Here is a 22,461-nt window from a genome sequence, read left to right on the forward strand (position 1 = left end):
CAATGATAGCAGAGATAATCATTGCTGAATCATAAAATTGCTCATCAACAGAGAGACATTGTTCTTTAAGTTTCTCAGCACGGTCTATCTTTCCTTTCATTAATAAAAATAAAATGGCCTGTAATTTGGCATTTTTTGCTGAAGAGATGTTTAACAAATAATTAATTAATCCCTCTTCTTCATTTGCATCCCATGGTAATTGGATAAGTTGGGGCATCAACTTTGATTCCTCGCATAATGTAAAGAAATCAATGAGATCTCCATTACCATTCTTTTTGTCTTGCCATGAATGATAGGCTTGGAAAAGTTGACGATTAGATCCAATCTGACCAAGAGTTAAGCTTCTTTCACTCATGATAATCTGAAAAATAAAAGACAAACAATCAGATGATATAATAAACTGGCTAAAGAAGAGCGTTAAACATCCACATCTAACATAAAAAAAGATTAACCAAACAGCATTTGTTGTTGTTTTGTGAGTCCTCGTTTAGGCTTGAGATAGAAACAGATGAAACTCTTACCACAACGAGGACTCAAAAAAGCATGAGCCAATCACAGAGCAGCGCAGCATTCATATAAATACATGTAGGTTTGCAATTGTTTATCATTCCCAATTTTGTGTTTAAAATAACAACTTCGATTTGTATTTGTGAACTTTTTCATTTCTTGAAATCTTTCTTAGTGTTCAATCATGTCAGGACGTGGTAAAGGAGGTAAAGGTCTTGGTAAAGGAGGTGCAAAACGTCACCGAAAAGTTTTACGTGATAACATCCAAGGTATCACCAAGCCAGCTATCCGTCGTCTTGCTCGAAGAGGTGGTGTCAAACGTATCTCTGGTTTGATCTACGAAGAAACTCGAGGTGTTCTTAAGGTTTTCCTTGAAAACGTCATTCGAGATGCTGTCACCTACACTGAGCACGCCAAGAGGAAGACTGTAACCGCCATGGATGTGGTCTATGCTCTGAAACGTCAAGGAAGAACTCTGTATGGTTTCGGTGGTTAATCTCATCAATCCCTCATACATTGTAATCTTTCATTCCCATCCCCATGTCCCATCTTTTTTAAATTCACCCTTATAACCATAAAACGGCCCTTTTCAGGGCCAATAAATCTCTGACTAAAGATTTGTTTAACTGCTTTTAATTGTTTATTTATAATTGAGTGTCCAATAAAGTAATTCATCAACCAAAGTAATCTTAATCTGGTAAATTCATGCTCTTTTAAGCTTCACAGTGAACGCGGGAATATTTCAAATAATTTTTCATTCAAAATCCATTTCAAATTTGGCTCCTTTTGTGTGGTTTCCTCATGTATATTACCTATTCACATGTTCATCTGTTGTCAGTTACACATCTCAGTTAACTAAACAGTTCAACAATCTAGTCTTCCTCACATTAATTTTGTCAGTTTGTTAACCCAAGATGAAGGGCATACCGCGAATCGGAAGCGGCTGGAGGTAGGTGCTCAAACATTGGTATAAATTTTCCCGCTTTTATCGACCGCCTTTTGTTTACAGAACTTCCGCTAAATGTCCATTTTGTCTGTGTCCTTTTCTGGTTGTCGCCAATATATTGATGAATGTCTTGACTACACAATCAACCAGTAAGTTGTACTTTCAATATTTTATTCCGTACTAATTAATTTCATATTTCAGCTTGTTACCGGTTAAGTCTATTCATCGCCATCAACTTTTTTCTGGTCACTTATAAAAATGTGGCTTTTTTGAAGCCTCCACAACATTCTCTTGCCGTTAGTTTTATTGTTACTGTTGCTGTTAAGTTTTATATTCCAGGTAATAACTCAAGGTTAAGGGTCATTTCACAATTAGATGTGCCACACAATAGCAGTTTGAATTTGATTTGAATGACTATCAACTGCCTGCATTTATTGTTTGCCATGTGTTTGAAAATGACTCAAAACCTAACCCAAACCTCTTTACCAAACAAACCCGCTCTAACTTGCAACCATTTTATTTTTTTCAGAGTTTTCCTGGTTCATTTTCCCCATTCTTGCATTGTTCAATTATGGATTCAATCTATTCACCAAATCTATCAACAGGCGATTCCTAAGCTCGTTTTCTCAATGTGAACTTATAATTGTTTCACAAGGAATCCTAACTTTTTTAGCGCAATCAACCCTTTGTGAGTTGGTTCCTTCCGTACCTGATCTCGCCTTGTCTTGTTCAAATGATCCTACTACTCGAGTTTTACAGGTATTATTATTGAAGTAACAAGTTTTAAGTTGCAAACTAATGTCAACTATCAATTTTTCAGATACTTTTCTTTGGTTTATCGATGACGGTGGCCGCTATGTTATACTCAGCTACTCAAAATGACAATCTTATTTATGTTTATACATCTTTTTTCACCGGCCTGTTTCTAATATACTCTAGAATTGCTGTTATTCTGAACAAAGAGCCTTTAACGTGGCTATTTTTGGAGATTATATTCACATCAACCAGGGTAAGTGGAATTTATTATTGGCGATTCAAATAGTGTTTATTCATTCTCAGTTACTAATTTCAATTACTCTCTTGTAGATACATCTTTTCGAACTTTGGGCTTGCCTTTTCTTGTTCGCCGTTTTTTTCTGTGTTGTTGTTGCAGCTTTCGCAAATGGCTCGTCAAATACAGTGATTAGAAAATTCTTCCATCTCATTATAATTCCTGTTTATGCCAGTGGTCTGAAGTATGATTCGATCCTGTTACACTTTCTATCCTCATGTCTGCTTTGGATTTTCATTCTTCTCGAGACCCTACGCATCACGGATCCAGATAATACTGGGAAAGCCATTGAATTTTTCATGGAACGCTTCAAGAATGAAAATGACCAAGGATTTCTTACACTGACTCATATTTATCTTTTAGTTGGTCTCTCTTTGTCAACATGGCTCTCTCCAAATATTGATAAGATATCGTTTAACCTAACATCTGGTCTGATTACTGTTGCAGTTGGTGATACGGCAGCGGGAATTATTGGGTCACTCTTTGGAAAACATAAATGGCCCAACTCAAAGAAATCATTTGAAGGTACTTTTGGTGCAATTTTTTTCCAAATATTGGCATCGATTTTTTTAATATCTTTCCTTAAAGTGCCAACAAATTTTGTTGTGGTGATTATTCTATGCGTAATATCATCGATACTCGAGGCTAAAACAGTGCAAATTGATAATCTAATACTGCCGTTATACTTCAACTTATTATGGCTCATTTTTGAAGCTATTTCGAATTTGTAATGGATGAATGTTATTACTCACCTGTGAAAAGTATATTCAATAGGTGTTGATCATTGTTGATGCGACAATCATAGAAATATTCAAGCAACACACGTAAATTATGTCAGGATGTGGGAAACTTATCGATATAACAAAACGAGCTTTTGAAATAATGAATAGTCCTGTAAATTGGATAATTGGTGTGTCAAAAATTTTTATTCACAACAGATAACCGCAGAATATCATGGTGAATTCAAATCTGCTATTGAGCATTCGCTGACATTATTAATTGTGGATAGCGAAACTTATTTCCAAACTCTTTTATGCCAACATTCCAGTTTCACAGTTTCTCCTAATTCCAAATCAACTTATTTATTAACATGGTTTATCATTTTTTCTCACCAATCCTCCTGTAGTTTAACATGAAAGATACATTCTAATACGGATCAAAATATTTTGTCCAGGAATTAACAGATGGCAATCAGATCAGGTAAAATTTCATCAACCTTACAATATTTCTGACAATCTTGTGAGATAATCTCCATTGTGAACATTTGAAAACTTCAAGGTGTTCAAAGAATGATGAGATAGATTATTGCGATATTCGCTTCAAGTGTCAATTAATCTATTACCAAAGTGTCTATATTATTTTTGGCGTACTGATTCCACAATTGACTAAATCATTTCAGAAGCAATTCTTCCTCTATTTCAAGATATGTCTTAACAAAACATCCACCCAATCAAATATTCGCATCAGCAAATGATCTACAATTATTGAATTTCCTTATATTACTTATTATTAATACTTATATTTATGTTGATATTGATACATTTTACGCTTATTAAACCTTCGCATGTAAAATTCTCATGCTTTTATTTTTTAAAATTGATAAATTGAAATTTATTTTTTCACAATTTTCATTTTTCTCCTTTCTAATATGAATGAGGCTCAAAACCTTGATTAACTGATGTTTTACCAATGAGAAATTATCGATCATTATATCTTTAAAAAATCAGTTTATTAAATATGCAAACGAAACTTTGTTTTGCTTTTGAATTGATTAGTGATTGAATGTGCAGACTCGAACGATACAGGTTTGATTTTTGTGTCAATTGAGAGGTCAAAATGAACTGTTGGCATCAAAAATAATTAAAAAAATCCTGATTTTCTGATGTTTTCAACCAAAAAATTGAAAGGAAAAGTAAATTTTAAACGAGATCAACATTACTCTAATTGAAACTAATGGTAAACATAAAAATTAGGTGAACGCTCCTATGAAAAAAGGGATTGTATGGCAATTCATTAAAGTCAACTTTCAAAGCTAATCTGTTATTGAATTTGAAAGCTTTAAAAACTAAATGAAGGATTAATAATTTTATTTTTTAAAACAATCTTGACGAAGCCAGTGTTAATTACTTTAAGAGTACACTAAAGCAATTTGAAATATCATGACAGAAATAACCATAAAACCAGTGATGGAAAAAACGAGTTACAGCTTCAAGGTTTTTCAGTGCTTTCTGTTTCAACACCAGACCATGAACAGCTAAACTCATCTGTTCATCTCCGGTCAGCCTTAATTTTAAACTAACGTTATCGCAACTTTCATCTTCGATTGTCCTTGGTTTTAATGTTACTGCCTGCTCTGCATCCAGTTAAGGAAAAGGACGCTTTTTAAACTATTTCATGAATATTGCATTCAGTTAACATCAAGTTTTATTACCGATAGTATTGAATTAATTTACATCTTTTTTGTTTCGTTTTTTGCAAATGAATTACAACTATACACGCTTCCATAGACCAGCAATGAACAACAGTCTTCTCATCAACTCTACCAGCATGTTTGATAGTCAAATTGATCTCAAAAAAGGAAAGGTTTGGGTAAGTTTTCATTTCATTTTTATATTCACTTACTATTCAATTGTGTAGCTGATCTTGACAAAATGATTCTGATGATCATTATATCATGATTTGTCAAATCAAGCTTAGCTTGAATGTAAACAATTGTAGCCTTATAGAAACAATTGACACTTGTATCCATAAAAACTTAGATTATAAATAATCATTTGAAACGGTTCAAATCGATATTGAACATTTAAGTGTTAATTATTTGAGGGAAAGGATAATTGGAGATAGATTAGTTCGGAATTTAACCTCGAACTTGTTTGAGGTGAACGAATACAATTGTTTCTGTAGTTGCTTATAATGTATCTACAACAATAAACAAAGCTATGAGCATAGCATTGTTTAAATGATAAAATGCTTGAAATGACGTCAAGCTGATGTCTTTTTCTTGTATATAATGTTTAATTTACAATGTTTGAGTCTAACAGTGATCATAATTTTCATCCTCAATCAGCAGAAAAGGCGTAAATTTTGGTCGAGAAAACGGTTTTGGTTAATCGCAGGCCTAAGTTTTACACTAACCATGATTTTGCTTGCGCTCATCTTTACTTTAACTTTACCATTGGATGCTTTGGCTGATAGAAAGTGCGACAGTTTCAATAAAGAAAGTCCAATTTGTTTATCCAGTGATAAAAATGACATTAAACGTGTTTATTCAACAAGGACTACTTTTGATCAATCAGTCAAACTGTTTGCTAAATTGGCTGACCCAATTGATATCCCATCAACTTGTAAACCTATTATGTTTTATTTATTTTCAAGACATTCAATAAGATATCCCAAGAAAGATGATATTATTGAAATGAGTCAAATTTTGCCTAAACTACAAAGTGAGATTATTAATGGATACAACTCTGAACAAAGTGAATTATGTGAACAGGATTATCAAACAGTTAAAGATTGGAAGCTTCAAATGGTTCCTGAAAACGACAATCATGTGACACCTAGTGGAGTTGAGGCTACCAAAAAGATAGGTAAGTTGCAAGTCAACGCTTTTTTCATTTTGTTGTCACATTATGAATTTTAAAATTTTTAATTTCCGTGTTTATTAGCTGGATTATTTTATGAACGTTATCCAACTTTATTTGATCCGAGTGAAGTCAACTTTAGAGTTGGTATCACCGCTAAGGTGAGGACCAATGAAACAGCTCATGCATTTGTTGATGGCCTACACGATTTAAGATCTGGTAAGTAAACCAGTAATTGTGCAAATACTATAGTAAATCATTTGACACTAAATAGTCGTTAAGAATGATTTTTAACTTTTAACCTCATTTTGGTTTTATATCCTAATCTAAAACAGATATCAATATTAATGAAGAGGATTATGTGATTCGCAATCACCTCCAGTTCCATTCGATTTGTAAAAAGAAGATAAATGGTAAAATTCCCGAATCAAAGCAAGTGAAAGAAATCACCGAAAGTAAATTATTCCAAACACTTCGTCAAAGAATCAGTAAAAGAATGGGATTGAACAGGACAATCGATGATGCAGAGCTGAGTGTAATGTATAAAACCTGTTGCTTCGAACAAGCAATCTATGAGAAAGCTCCTTGGTGCTCTTTGTTCACCAAGAAAGAGTTGAGAGCTTTAGAAACCAGAGAAGATTTGAAGCATTACTACAAAAACGGACCTGGATTATATTTAAATCATCAGATGCCTTGTCCTTTAATTGGTGATCTCTATAGAGCTGTAATAAAAGGAATTGCTCAGCCTGAAAACAAAACGACTTATCTTTACTTCTCACATGCAGGTTTGTGAATATTACCTTTATGTTAAGATACCTTTACTATTTGCCTTTCTAATGTGCATTGTTTTTTTTATTATTAAGGTGCCATTTCAAGATTATGGGCTGCTCTTGGTCTTTTTAACAAGTTAGAGTTAGATGATAACTTTTGTCCAAATGGAGATCGACAATGGCGAACCTCTTTGATTCTTCCTTTCAATGTAAATTTTGATGGTGTACTTTATAGATGCACTGAAAACATCGAATCTACTAATCCGTCTGATTACAAGTTATTGACTATGATCAATGGATTCCCTGTAAAAATTGACCGTTGTGATGATCCAATGTGCAATGCATCCCAATTCCTGAAGAGTTATGAAATAATGACTGAAACTTGTGATCTCGATCAAATTTGTCATCTTCCTGAAAACTTGAAGTCAAGCTTGAAAACTAACACTTTGTCTGAAGATGATTAAAATTAAATTGTATTAAATTTTAAATTCATATAATAAACGATTCATATAAGAAGTTATATCAGTATTTCTGGTTCTTACATTTTTTTCTGGTTTTATTCATCTTTTATCAACAAAAGATGGCAATGCTGTAGATTTGACCAAAACTTGAAGTCCATTCAACTAATATTAATAGAGTGCTAATAAAATGCATTTTCAACAAATCGTTTTCCTTAATTATTAGCGATAATATTAATTATAACGAAATCAAGCATTTCAAAATACTAGATAGTTCATTGAAGCTAAATTAAGTAAAGTAACCTGTAGCTAAAAATTATGTCAAAAAAAGTTCTTTGGGTTATAACTCGATTGTTTTTTGAACAATTGATTTTTTTGTTTCTTGAGACACCCTAAGTTCATGAACTTCTTCTGACAAAAAATTATCCTTTTTCAGTAGTTTCGTTTACTTTGGATTAGAGATTAGTCTTTAGGCGTTCAAAATATTCAGAGTCAAATTTTTTGAGCTCGCCTTTGATTCTGTTGATTAATTCCTGGGTATTTCGGGCAATAAATCCCTCGGAATAAAAATAGATTTTTAATTAGCTCTAATAAGTTCAGATTGGTATTAGTTTAGAAACAGCAAGATGTATAAAAGACCATTAAAACGGCATTAAAAGTTCAGAAATTCTTGACAGTCTTTTTTTACAGTATTTCTCGATGACATTATGAGAAATTGTATAAAGTCATCGAGAAATGCTGTAATATTTCGCAAAGAACTCCCATTGTATAGGCTGTAGTTTGATACTATCATGACAACATGTTGAGCATTTTCTGATGGAAAAATCAAGGAGTGAATTTTACGGTCATTAAATTAGATTTAAAATTATCATAATTCAATATTCCTCTATGCGTCACACGACTTGGATAACTGTTAGACAAATGATCATTCGATGCATACAGAATCAATGATCAATGAAAAAAGCGTAAAATATGAACACAACCTCAGCTTGAATCAATTTTCAGATCGATATTTCAAAGTTAATTGAACAGTCCTTTTGAAAAGACTAATAACAGTCAAATTTTCTGCTAGTATGAGTGAAATGTAATTTAGTCTTATAAATCAATCGGATGTTTGCTCTACTTGTTGGATGGATAACTCCTTCAGCAATTAAAGGAAAAATGAAACAAAACTTCATCAAATTAATTTTTTTTGATCTGATTAAATTACTTAAACTAATATTTACTAAACAGTTCCATGAACATGATTTTAAGCAGGTTTCCATTGAATCCATTGAAATGCTGGAACATCGATTTAAATTTTACTTAGCATTGAGACATGGATTTGATCAGAATATCGATAAAACTACCAAAATGAATCAAAAAAAGGACTTTGGCCATTGGATGCTGCGATTTTGGTATTTAGTTGGCATGTTAAGAGCTCTTGTGGTGCTCAACATTCACGATGAAACTGCCATTTATTTCGGTGATTTAGCTTATGGATCCAAAGACAGAGATTTTTTATGGATTATAATTATTGTTGGAGTAACAATTATGGCAATGTGTCATGAATTAGTATTAATTGTCGAGAATAGAGATGGTTTTGTTGGTGAACCAGCCAGAATCAAAGTCCTATTGAAAAATGGATTTTCCCATTTTCCATTTGTGAAGCCTCAACAAAAAGACTTTTGTCGCTTTTTTTACTTTATCGGTGAATTTCATAACTTCGCCATTATCATGGTAGTTCCATATATATGGATTCTTTACAATTATGAGCTTGTAATTTGTGTTTATAAAAATCTATCACTGAAAACAATCTTCTTTGAGATTACATGGACTTTAACATTGACACCTTTAGTATCTTATTATGCAGTTCACTTGCTCTGTTATGGGGCATTATTTTGTATTTATGCTGGTGTTTTTTATTATCACATGGATTCCTTAGTAAATGCAACATCAGCGTTACTCGCATCAATTGATAAGACTCACAACACAGATATCAAGTTCGTTATCGAGCATACATTGATATTGTTCAACGAAATAGATTTCTATTCTAGCAGAGTTCGTTCCTTGCTTTTTTATTTTTACACTGGAGTGGCTTTTCAATCCCTTTGGTTCATCCATTTCGGTGTAATTGTTGGAAATCATTCTGTTGTAATGGATATCCTTATTGCTACTCTTGGAATTGTGATTGTAGTTTACAATTTGATAATCAGTCTCTTTTCTGCACAATTGAACAACAAGGTTGATTGAGTTTTATCAAGCACGATTTTTCAAGTTAATTTTTGTTTTCAATCTTACAGGTTGCCAGTCTCTATCCAATGTGGCATCAAATATATTGTAAAAGTAGAGCAACGACAATCATGAAATTTAAAGTATAACCCAATATAATTTAATTTAACTCACAGGGCTATTCAGCTAATATGATGCAAGTAAACTACAGAGTTAGTGACTTATATTCTGAATAGATACTCTGTTTGCAAATGCAATGAAAGGAAAGCAACTTGCAACAAACGGCATCTAGAGAGGGAAAATTTGTGACTTCAGAAAATAGCCTTTGATTGATGAAGGAAGTCAAATGAATCTTTACACCTGAACAGTTTAACTCTGCCAGTTCTAAATCACATTCAGCACCATACAGTTTAGCTGAATAGCCCTGCAACATTTTCTGTCCATCATTTATCTGCAATATAATTCTATTGGAAAGGCTTGAATTTATTTAAATTTAACAGAATAAATGTTTATATTCCAGATGGTTGAAATACTAAACAGATTAACCTTACCAACAACTGGAGTCCAGATTGGTGATTTTGGGTTGGTAACCAAAGAATTTGTGCTGATTGTGAGTATAATGTCTATTAAGAATAACGTTGTAATAATAATATTTTTCGTCAGTTTTTTCTAGAATTTATATCAACAATAATGATGTTCAAAGTAAATTTTGGATCCTTTTTTTCTTAACAATAGACGAATGTCCATATATCTACATTCATGAACATAGTTTTTACTTCTACAAGGTTCTGGTTGTTGCTATTATGAAAAGACACAATAAACACATTCAAGCACAAATTGATACAGAAACTGAAAGACAAACAGGCAAAAACTGACAAAATCGGGTAAAACTTGGTTTATTCTCAATCTAGATTCTGTTATTTTGTAGAGAAATCTAAACTGAGTCCATTTGTGTGACTTAAAAGTTTCTCTGATCCGCGGTTTTCGAGCAAATCGAGTTCAAAGTTGAAACTTGTATCGCCTTTTGTACAGTTGTGTGAACAGATTTTTTCATGAAACTCATTTTGCTTATGTAACTTTTGATAGCAAACCAGAAAATGGACATATTTTGAGAAATAAAACTTTTCTTTTTCTGTAGAACAGCTAATTTCGATTTTTATTTAAAGCGACCGCATTCTGTTACCGTAAGAGTTAGAGGGCTGAAACTTATAGTTAACCCATTGAAATTATTTGTACACATTACGGATTGAATAGTTTTATCAATTCATCAACCGTCTTCTTGATTTTGCCCATTAGACTGAAAACTTTGGTCCTCAATATTTCGACAATTTTAGTATCTACAATCATTATTCTTTCACCAGTTTAATGCTTTACTAATTAATTATTCAATTCAACTCAATAACTTTCCATTATCGCATACGGACAATGATTATTGGATTGTGAATGAGCAAGCAACAGCTTATTCAACAAAACAAGCTCATCTCAACCAATATCTTGGTAAATAAACCAATTTTCTGGTTAATATTGCAAATGAAAAACAAAAGGTATTGCTGCAAGCTCGAACATTTGAGTTCTGGGTTCAAACTTGGGAAAGTTTGTAAGGAAATGAAAACTTAGTCCATTGGTGCTATTTAATAGTTAATCCGATGGATAGTTTTCTGAAAAATCGAGGCCAAATTTGAAACTTCAATCGCTTTTTGTACAATTATGGATTATGATTTTTTCATGAAACTCATTTCCCAGAGTTGCATTTTGATGGCCAACCAGAAAATGGGCATATTTTGAGAAATAACATTTTCTGTTTTCTGTAGAACAGCTAAGTTCGACTTTAATTTGTAGCGACCGCATTTTGTGACCATAGTAGTTAGAGCTTTGAAACTTTGTATTGGTCCATTGAAATTATTTGTACACAGTATGGATTGAATCCTTTCTTCAATCCATCAACGGTTCTCTTGATTTTGGCCATTGACCTAACAAGTTTGAACCTCCACATTTCGAGAATGGCATAAGCTAAAATCATTATTCTTTGATCTAACATTAGGTTTTATTATTGGCTTCAACATATTGAAACAGTAAATTATTTAGGATCCTACTAAAAAAGTTATAGCATTGTGTTACTTATGTTATCATATTTTACTTTATGCATAAAGTTAAATGATTGCTCAAATTCAAACCTTAATTTTTAGAAGGATATTCATTTTGAAATGTATTTAGTCATGTTATATTGTAGCCCATAATAAAATCTAATGTTTGTTCAAAGAATGATGATCCCAGGTGTTTCCATTCTCAAAATATCGGGGTTCAAAGTTTTAAGTTCAACGGCCAAAATCAAGCGAACTGTTGGTAGATTGAAAAAAGGATTCAATCCAGGAGGTGTACAAATAATTTTAATAGATCAATGATAAGTTTCAGTTCTCTAATCATGACGGTCACAGAAATCGGTGCATCCAAGTGAAAATCGAACTTGATCTGTTTTATAGAAATAGAAAATGTTATTTCTTAAAATAAGACAATTTTCAGGTTTGGCATCAAAAGAAACATCACTAAAATAAGTTTGACGGAAAAATTTGCTTCCATAGCTGAACAAAAGGCGATTGAAGTTTCAAATTTGGCCTTGATTTTCCAGAAAACCATTCGTCGGATTAACTGTTAAAGAGCACCAATGGACTAAGTTTTTATTTCCCTGCAAACCAACCCAAGTTTGAACCCAGAACTCAAATTTTCGAGCTTTCAGCAATGCCTTTTGCATTTCATTTGCAACATTAACCAGAAAATTGGTTTATTTACCAAGATATTGGTTGAGATGAGCTTGTTTTGTTGAATAAGTTGTTGCTTGCTCATTCACAATCCAATCATCAATGCTCCAAATTCACTAATGGGAAGTTAATGTGGTGCTGAACTTGGTGGGTTTTTAGGGACATAAAGCTGAGTCGATTGGTGTTATTAATTAATTCATCTGATCGAAAGTTTTTGAGAAAATCCATGTCAAAGGTGAAACTTCGGTCGCCATTTGTACAGTTTTGTGAACTGATTTTTTCAAGAAACTCATTTTAGCTTTGATGACTTTTGATGTCTCTACATAATAGAGCAACAGAATCTAAATTAGAAAGAAACCTCTTTTTACCCGTTTTTGTCCGCTTTTGCCTGTTTGTATTTCAGTATTTGTGTCAATTTGTGAAAAAGTCTAGTAAACTAGCCAAGATATTTTTCTGAAATTTAATTTAAGCCCATTATAACCAATTCTCGAAAATTTCAAGTCTATTGAACATATAATTTATGAGAAAATAAATCAAATAACTTGTACCAAAAATACTTAGGTTAGTCAAGAGACTTTCGATGTCAACATAGCTGAGATTTGAGCTATTCATTGAGAGATCATTCAATTAGAGTTAGAAATTTGAAAATGAATTTGAATGATGACATTAAGTCATTTCATAAGTTATTTTTTATGCTGAAAGTTATTAACAACCATTTGAGCTGCTTGAATGAAAAAGTCTAGTTTATTAATAGCTATCGAATCTATTTTACTTAAATTCAATTTAAGCCAGTAAGCAATTCACCAAAATTTCACGAGTCTATTGAACACATAATTTTTGAGAAAATAAATTAACTAACTTGTACCAAAATATTATTTGCGCACAGATTAGTCAAGAGGCTTTTTTGTTGCTGAAAGTTATAAATATTAATATATTTAATCGTCTCAAGATGATTCCCTAATAGACTGTTGATATCGATTGAGGTGCAATTGAATGGTTCGTTTTGATAACTTCACATTTATCATTTTAATGATTCCGTATTCATTTGATGATTCCCGTTTTAATGGTTGGTAAAAAGTATCAAACTAAATTGATTAATTGAAAAATCAAATAAAAAAATACGAAATTGAATGTAAACGTTCTTTATTTATTAAAAAGAGTTTCAAAATACACTCCGTGCATTTTGGTGTGAATATTTTATTAACCTAAAATTATTATTTTAAAGACTTCAAATAATGTCAATCTCAATACTTAAATCCATCATATTATAATAGATGACAATAACTCAAAAGATAACAAATGAAAAAGCTAACAGCTATTATGATCATGAATATTATTTCAAATGAGCAGATGCAGTTAAAGTACATGTAAAAGTTCTGGATTGAGCCGTGAAAATGACTTCAACGCAGTAGTTTCCATTCGATTTGTAAGAAAAGATTGATGGTGCAATAACAGAATCAAAACAGGTTAAAGAAATCACTGAAAGTGAATTATTCCAAAAACTTTGTCAAAGAATCAGTAAAAGTTCCAATTCCTGAAGAGATATGAAATAATGACTGAAACTTGTGATCTCGATCAAATTTGTCATCTTCCTGAAAACTTGAAATAAAACTTGAAAACTAACACTTTGTCTGAAGATGATTAAAATTAAATTGTATTAAATTATCGACAATCTTAATTATATCGAATTTGAGCATTTCAAAATGCTCGAGTTTTCATTGAAGCTAAATTACCTAAAGTAATCAGTGGTTAATAATTATGTTACAAGAAGTTATTTGGGTTATAACTCAATTGTTTTTTGAACAATTGATTTTTTTAAATTTCATGAGACACTCTAAGGAGTGAGCTTATTCTGACATAAAATTATCCTTTGTCATTCGTTTTGCTTACTTTGGTACTTTCTTACTGGGAAATAAATCCCTCGGAATAAAAATTGATTTTAAATCGGCTCTAATAAGTTCCGATTAGCCTCAGTTTAGACACAGCAGGGTGGTTGAAAGACCTTTAAAACGACATGAGTTTTGAGTTCAGAAATTCTTGACAGTCTTTTTCTTACAGCATTTCTCACGACATTATAGGAACTTGTCTAAAGTCATCGAGAAATGCTGTAATATTTCGCAAAGAATTCCCATTGAATAGGCTGGGATTTTTCAACCACAGGCTGTTACTGAATGCTACCATTGCATGTTGAGAATTTTCCAGTGCCAAAAATCAAGGAGTGAGTTTTACGGTCATTAAATTAGATTTAAAATTATCATAATTCAATATTCCTCTATGCGTCAAACGATTTAGATAACTGTTGGATAAATGATAATTCGATGCATACAGAATCAATGATCAATGAAAAAAGCGTAAAATATGAACACAACCTCAGTTTAAATCAATTTTCTGATCGATATTTCAAATTTGATGAATAGTCCTTTTGAAAAGACTAATAACAGTCAAATTTACCACTTTTTCGAGTGAATTTCAAATTGTAAATCATTCGACTTCTTTCTTTACTTTTTGGATGGATAACTGCTCAGCAATTAGAAGAAAAATGAAACAAAATTTTATCAAATTATTTTATTTTGATTTGCTTAAAGTTATTAAACTAATAGTTACTAAACAGTTCCATGAACACGATTTCAAGCAGGTTTCCATTGAATCTATTGAATTGCTGGAACATCGCATTAAATTTTACTTAGCATTGAGACATGGATTTGATCAGAATATCGATAAAACTACCAAATTGGATCAAAAAAAGGACTTTGGCCATTGGATGTTGCGATTTTGGTATTTAGTTGGCATGTTAAGAGCTGTTGTGGTGCTCAACATTCACGATGAAACTGCCATTTATTTCGGTGATTTAGCTTATGGATCCAAAGACAGAGATTTTTTATGGATTATAATTATCGTTGGAGTAACAATCATGGCAATGTGTCATGAATTAGTATTAATTGTCGAGAATAGAGATGGTTTTGTTGGTGAACCAGCCAGAATCAAAGTCCTTTTGAAAAATGGATTTTCCCATTTTCCATTTGTGAAGCTTCAACAAAATGAATTTTGTCGTTTGATTTACTTCATCGGTGAATTTCATAACTTCTTCATTGTCACGATAGTTCCACATATATTGATTCTTTACAACTATGAGCTTGTAATTTGTGTTTATAAAAATCTATCACTGAAAACAATCTTCTTTGAGATTGCATGGACTTGCACATTGACACCTTTAGTAACTTATTATGCAGTTCAACTGGTCTGTTATGGGGCATTATTTTGTATCTATGCTGGTGTTTTTTATTATCACATGGATTCCTTAGTAAATGCAACATCAACGTTACTCGCATCAATTGATAACGCTCGCAACACAGATATTAAATTCATTCTTGAGCATACATTGATATTGTTCAATGAAATAGATTTCTATTCTAGCAGAGTTCGTTCCATGCTTTTTTATTTCTACACTGGAGTGGCTCTTCAATCCCTTTGGTTCATCCAATTCGGCGTAATTGTTGGAAATCATTCTGTTGTAATGGATATCCTCATTGCTTTTATTGGGATTGCGCTTATAGCTCACAATTTGATAACCAGTCTCTTTTCTGCACAATTGAACAAAAAGGTTGATTGAGTTTTGCCAAGTTTAATTTTAAACTTAATGTCTATTTTCAATCTACAGGTTGCCAGTCTCTATTCAATGTGGCATCAAATATATTGTAAAAGTAGATCAACAACAATTATGAAATTAAAAGTATAACCCAATATAATTTAATTTAACTCACAGGGCTATTCAGCTAATATGATGTAAGTGAATCAGCAGAGTTAGTGACTCTGCAAGCGAGTGATGGCAAGTTTATGCGACATTCATTTTTGCCTATTCTGAATACCTTCTGTAGATAATCTGTTTGTAAATCAACATTCGATATTCAGAAGCTAAAAGCTTTTCCTGAAAAATGTTTACATGATTGAATCGGCATCTAGAGAGTGAAAATTTGTGACTTCAGAAAATAGCCTTTTATTGAAGAAGGAAGTCAAATGAATCTTTACACTTGAACAACATAACTCTTCCAGTTGTAAATCACATTCAGCACCATACAGTTTAGCTGAATAGCCCTGCACATTTTTTGTCCACGATTTATCTGGAATATTAACGAAAGGCTTGAATTTTAACAGAATAAATGTTTATATTCCAGATGGTTGAAATACTAAACAGATTAACCTTACCAACAACTGGAGTCCAGATTGGTGATTTTGGGTTGGTAACCAAAGAATTTGTGCTGATTGTGAGTATAATGTCTATTAAGAATAACTTCATAACTTTGTAATAATATTTTTCGTCAGTTTTTTCTAGAATTTATATCAACAATAATGATGTTCAAAGTAAATTTTGGATCCTTTTTTTCTTAACAATAGACGAATGCACATGTATTTAAATTTATGCAGTATTAACATTTGTACGATTTAAAAGTTTCTCTGATCCACAGTTTTTAAGAAACTTTTTATAATTGACCAGAAAATAAACTTATTTCGTCAAACTAAAATATTTCGTATTTGTTTTCTGTAAAATAGATCAGTTCCAATTTCATTTAAAGCGACCGCATTCTGTGATCGTAAGAGTTAGAAATCTGAAACTTATTACTGATAAATAAAAATTGTTTGTACACCTTCTGATTGATTTTATTGTACTTTTTTGAATTTCTCAAGAGTTCTCTTGATTTCGGCCATTAGATTCAAAGCTTTGAATCTCAATATTCCGACAATGACACACCTACAATCAATATTCTTTCACCAATTTAATGCTTTTCTGATTAATTAGTCAGTTCAACTCAATAACTTTCCATTATCGCATTTGGTTAATGATGATTGGTTTTAAATCAATCGACTCAGCTATGTGTCCCTAGAAACCCACCAAGTTCAGCACCATATTGCATTTCCATTTGGGAATTTGGAGCATGATTAGCATGCAAGCAACAAATTATTCAACAAACAAAACTCATCTCAACCAATATCTTGGTAAATAAACCAATTTTCTGGTTAATGTTGCAAATGAAAAACAAAAGGCATTGCTGAAAGCTCGAACATTTGAGTTCTGGGTTCAAACTTGAGTGAGTTTGTAAGGAAATGAAAACTTAGTCCATTGGTGCTATTTAATAGTTAATCCGATGGATAGTTTTCTGAAAAATCGAGGCCAAATTTGAAACTTCAATCGCTTTTTGTACAATTATGGATTATGATTTTTTCATGAAACTCGTTTCCCAGAGTTGCATTTTGATGGCTAACCAGAAAATGGGCATATTTTGAGAAATAACATTTTCTGTTTTCTGTAGAACAGCTAAGTTCGACTTTAATTTGTAGCGACCGCATTTTGTGACCATAGTAGTTAGAGCTTTGAAACTTTGTATTGGTCCATCGAAATGATTTGTACACAGTATGGATTGAATCCTTTCTTCAATCCATCAACGGTTCTCTTGATTTTGGCCATTGACCTAAAAAGTTTGAACCTCCACATTTCGAGAATGGCATAAGCTAAAATCATTATTCTTTGATCTAACATTAGGTTTTATTATTGGCTTCAACATATTGAAACAGTAAATTATTTAAGATCCTACTGAAAAAGTTATAGCATTGTGTTACTTATGTTATCATATTTTACTTTATGCATAAAGTTAAATGATTGCTCAAATTCAAACCTTAATTTTTAGAAGGATATTCATTTTGAAATGTATTTAGTCATGTTATATTGTAGCCCATAATAAAATATAATGTTTGTTCAAAGAATGATGATCCCAGGTGTTTCCATTCTCAAAATATCGGGGTTCAAAGTTTTAAGTTCAACGGCCAAAATCAAGCGAACTGTTGGTAGATTGAAAAAAGGATTCAATCCATACTGTGTACAAATAATTTTAATAGATCAATGATAAGTTTCAGTTCTCTAATCATGACGGTCACAGAAATCGGTGCATCCAAGTGAAAATCGAACTTGATCTGTTTTATAGAAATAGAAAATGTTATTTCTTAAAATAAGACAATTTTCAGGTTTGGCATCAAAAGAAACATCACTAAAATAAGTTTGACGAAAAAATTTGCTTCCATAGCTGAACAAAAGGCGATCGAAGTTTCAAATTTGGTCTCGATTTTTCAGAGAACTATCTATCGGATGAACTATTAAAGAGCACCAATGAACTCAGTTTTTATTTCCCTGCAAACCCATCCAAGTTACCACACAGAACTCAGATGTTCGAGCTTTCAGCAATGCCTTTTGCATTTCATTTGCAACATTAACCAGAAAATTGGTTTATTTACCAAGATATTGGTTGAGATGAGTTTTGTTTGTTGAATAAGTTGTTGCTTGCAATTCAAAACCCAATCATTCTGGTCCGAATGCGATAATGGAAAGTTATTGAATTGAGTTGAATAATTAATTCTTGAAGCATTAAATTGGTGAAAGAATAATGATTGTAGATACTAAAATTGTCGAAATATTGAGGTCCAAAGTTTTTAGTCTAATGGGCAAAATCAAGAAGACGGTTGATGAATTGATAAAACTATTCAATTCATAATGTGTACAAATAATTTCAATAGGTCAATAATAAGTTTCAGCCCTCTAACTCTTATGGTCACAGAATGCGGTCGCTTTAAATAAAAATCGAATTTAGCGGTTTTACAGAAAAAGAAAAGTTTTTTTTCTCAAAATATGTCCATTTTCTGGTTTGCTATCAAAAGTTACATAAGTAAAATGAGTTTCATGAAAAAATCTGGTCACACAACTGTACAAAAGGCGATCAAAGTTTCAACTTTGAACTCGATTTTCTCATAAACTGTGGATCACAGATACTTTTAAATCACACAAATGGACGTAGTTTTTATGTCTCTACAAAACGACAGAATCTAAGTTGGAAAGAAACCTATTTACCCGTTTTTGTCCGCTTTTGCTTGTTTGTCTATCAGTATTTTTGTCAATTTTTGCATAAATGTGTTTATTGTGTCGTTTTATTAACAACCATTTGAGCTGCTTGAATGAAAAAGTCTAGTTTATTAATAGCTATCGAATCTATTTTACTTAAATTCAATTTAAGCCAGTAAGCAATTCACCAAAATTTCACGAGTCTATTGAACACATAATTTTTGAGAAAATAAATTAACTAACTTGTACCAAAATATTATTTGCGCACAGATTAGTCAAGAGGCTTTTTTGTTGCTTAAAGTTATAAATATTAATATATTTAATCGTCTCAAGATGATTCCCTAATAGACTGTTGATATCGATTGTTGTACAAATTACAATTGAATGGTTCGTTTTTATAACTTCAAATTTATCATTTTAATGATTCCGTATTCATTTGATGATTGCCATTTTAATGGGTGGTAAAAAGTATCAAACTAAAATTGATTAATTGAAAAATCAAATAAAAAAATACGAAATTGAATGTAAACGTTCTTCATTTATTAAAAAACAATTTCTCAATTTTTCAACATTCACTCCGTGCATTTTAGTTGAATATTTTATTAACCTAAAATTATTATTTTAAACACTACAAATAATGTCAATACGTTATTCCATCATAGATGACAATAACTCAAAAGATCACAAAAGAGTGTATGAAATGAAAAAGCTAACAGCTATTATTATATGATCATGAATATTATTTCAAATGAGCCAATGCAGTTAAAGTACATGTAAAGGTTCTGGATTGAGCTGTGAAAATGACTTCAACGCAGTAGTTTCCATTCGATTTGTAAAAAAAGATTGATGGTGAAATACCAGAATCAAAACAGGTTGCAGAAATCACTGAAAGTCAATAATTCCAAAAACTTTGTCAAAGAATCAGTAAAAGTCCCAATTCCTGAAGAGTTATGAAATAATGACTGAAACTTGTGATCTCGATCAAATTTGTCATCTTCCTGAAAACTTGAAATCCAACTTGAAAACTAACACTTTGTCTGAGGATGATTAAAATTAAATTGTATTAAATTTTAAATTCATATAATAAACCTTCTAATAACAGTATTTCTGGTTCTTAAATTTTTTTCTGGTTTTATTTATCTTGCATCAACAAAAGATGGCGGTACTGTAGATTTGTTTTTATTTTACAACTTACTGAAGTTCAGTCATGATTTTAATATTAATTATATTTATTTTGACTATTCCAGTGGACATATTTAGTGATAAAGCTTGTGACAATTTCGACAAAAAGGGTCCTTATTGCCTATTTAGTAGTAAAAATGACATTAAACGTGTTTATGCAGCAAAAACTAAATATGATCAGTCAGTCAAGTTGTTTGCTAAATTGGCTGATTCTATTGATATCCCATCAACATGTAAACCTATCATGTTTTATTTATTTTCAAGACATGGAATAAGATATCCTGAAAAGGATGACATTATTGATATGGAGGAAATTTTGCCTAAATTACAAAGTGAGATTATTAATGGATACAACTCTGATCAAAGTGAATTATGTGAACAGGATTATCAAACGGTTAAAGATTGGAAGCTTCAGATGGTTCCTGAAAACGACAATCATTTGACGTCTAGTGGAGTTGAGACTACTAAAAAGATAGGTAAGTTAGCGGTAAACTTTTTTGGCATATTTTGTTTGATATTTAATTTTTGCATTTTTATTCATCAAAATTTAGCTGGATTATTTTATGAACGTTATCCAAGTTTATTTGATCCGAGTGAAGTTGAATTTAAAGTTGGTATTACTTCTAAGGTGCGAACCAATGAAACAGCTCATGCATTTGTTGACGGACTACGTGATTTACGACCAGGTATAAATGCTTTTGCCCAAATAAAAATTGAGATAACTTTTTAGCTGGATCATGGGTGAACTCACATCACTTTGTTATTTTTTCACAATCCAAATCAGATATCAATATTAATGAAGAGGATTATGTGATTCGCAATCACCTCCAGTTCCATTCGATTTGTAAAAAGAAGATAAATGGTAAAATACCTGAGCCAAGGCAAGTTAAAGAAATCACTGAAAGTAAATTATTCCAAAAGCTTCGTCAAAGAATCAGTAAAAGAATGGGATTGAACAGGACAATCGATGATGCGGAGCTGAGTGTAATGTATAAATCCTGTTGCTTCGAACAAGCAATCTATGAGAAAGCTCCTTGGTGCTCTTTGTTCACCAAGAAAGAGTTGAGAGCTTTAGAAACCAGAGAAGATTTAAAACATTACTACAGAAACGGACCTGGATTATATTTAAATCATCAGATGCCTTGTCCTTTAATTGGTGATCTCTATAGAGCTGTTATAAAAGGAATTGCTCAGCCTGAAAACAAGACAACTTATCTTTACTTTTCACATGCAGGTTTGTGCATATTGATATATTGCATGTTCAAATACCTGTAACTCCAAATTACCGAATTAACATTTATTTATGTTTTTTTACCGCAGGAGCTTTAGCAAGATTATGGGCTGCTCTTGGTCTTTTTGATGATCTAGAGATAAATCATAACTTTTGTCCAGATGAAAATCGAAAATGGCGAACCTCTTTGATGCTTTCATTCAATGTAAATTTCGACGTCGTACTTCACCGATGCACTGAAAACAACAAATCTACTAACCCGTCTGATTACAAGTTATTGACTATGATCAATGGATTCCCTGTAAAAATTGACCACTGTGATGATTCAATGTGCAATGCCAGCAAATTTCTCAAGAAGTATAAAAAGATGGCTGAAAGTTGTGATCTTGATCAAATATGTCATCTTCCGTAATTTTCAGAACAAACTTACGAGATTAACTATGTATGCAAAGTTATTCAATTACACGTTAATTTTATTACAATAAAATTAATAAAACAAGGGAAAAAATAACTTATTTTCTTGTGATTTTTGTATTAACCTGCAAAGATTTGTATCATAAATGTACAATTTTCGCAATATTTTGTAAATACTTTGATGATTTAAATTGCCACAATCAAGAATAAATAAATTCCCATAAACACATACATTGTATATATTTAATCCATTTACAATGAACAAGGTTAGTTAAATGATGGATTATCCCGACATTACTGGTTCTTTTTCAGTTTCACCTCATAGTTTCTCAAACATTATCAAAAGTATTAACTTATTTGAAAGTCGAACGTGATTGAGTTTCATAAACTTCATCAAAATGTTCACCACTTCTCAGATAAGGTCAGGAGGAACTTTCCGATCGAAAGAGTCAAATTTCAAACGTGGTGGAA

The 22,461-nt window shown here is 31.8% G+C and overlaps 4 protein-coding genes across 5 annotated transcripts; all 4 read left to right on the plus strand.

Annotated features, from left to right (window-relative positions):
* The first annotated feature begins 616 nt into the window (after positions 1–616).
* On the plus strand, positions 617–1,194 carry LOC107370899 (histone H4). The gene has a single exon (XM_015938863.3). It carries the CDS (start codon positions 692–694, stop codon positions 1,001–1,003), a length of 312 nt encoding a protein of 103 aa, XP_015794349.1. The 5' UTR covers positions 617–691; the 3' UTR covers positions 1,004–1,194.
* On the plus strand, positions 617–4,100 carry Dolk (Dolichol kinase). The gene is made up of 6 exons (XM_015938821.3): positions 617–1,456; positions 1,517–1,602; positions 1,655–1,792; positions 1,983–2,212; positions 2,274–2,462; positions 2,540–4,100. The coding sequence occupies exons 1-6, from the start codon at positions 1,422–1,424 to the stop codon at positions 3,233–3,235; spliced, it is 1,374 nt and encodes a 457-aa protein (XP_015794307.1). The 5' UTR covers positions 617–1,421; the 3' UTR covers positions 3,236–4,100.
* An 824-nt stretch (positions 4,101–4,924) lies between these two features.
* On the plus strand, positions 4,925–7,375 carry LOC107370859 (multiple inositol polyphosphate phosphatase 1). 2 transcript variants are annotated; one of them, XM_015938815.3, is made up of 5 exons: positions 4,925–5,093; positions 5,572–6,091; positions 6,170–6,304; positions 6,421–6,870; positions 6,949–7,375. In XM_015938815.3, the coding sequence occupies exons 1-5, from the start codon at positions 4,983–4,985 to the stop codon at positions 7,317–7,319; spliced, it is 1,587 nt and encodes a 528-aa protein (XP_015794301.1). In that variant the 5' UTR covers positions 4,925–4,982; the 3' UTR covers positions 7,320–7,375. The 2 variants fall into 2 exon arrangements, with proteins under 2 accessions (XP_015794301.1, XP_015794302.1); XM_015938816.3 differs by having other exon boundaries at positions 5,575–6,091.
* A 12,976-nt stretch (positions 7,376–20,351) lies between these two features.
* Positions 20,352–22,219, plus strand: LOC107370866 (multiple inositol polyphosphate phosphatase 1). The gene is made up of 4 exons (XM_015938824.3): positions 20,352–20,821; positions 20,897–21,031; positions 21,130–21,579; positions 21,666–22,219. The coding sequence occupies exons 1-4, from the start codon at positions 20,371–20,373 to the stop codon at positions 21,986–21,988; spliced, it is 1,359 nt and encodes a 452-aa protein (XP_015794310.1). The 5' UTR covers positions 20,352–20,370; the 3' UTR covers positions 21,989–22,219.
* Positions 22,220–22,461: the final 242 nt, after the last annotated feature.

The sequence above is a fragment of the Tetranychus urticae genome, chromosome 2, assembly GCF_039701765.1.
Source record: "Tetranychus urticae isolate SD_2017Ah chromosome 2, NJAU_TeUrti_SD_1.0, whole genome shotgun sequence".
Classification (NCBI taxonomy): Eukaryota; Metazoa; Arthropoda; class Arachnida; order Trombidiformes; family Tetranychidae; genus Tetranychus; species Tetranychus urticae.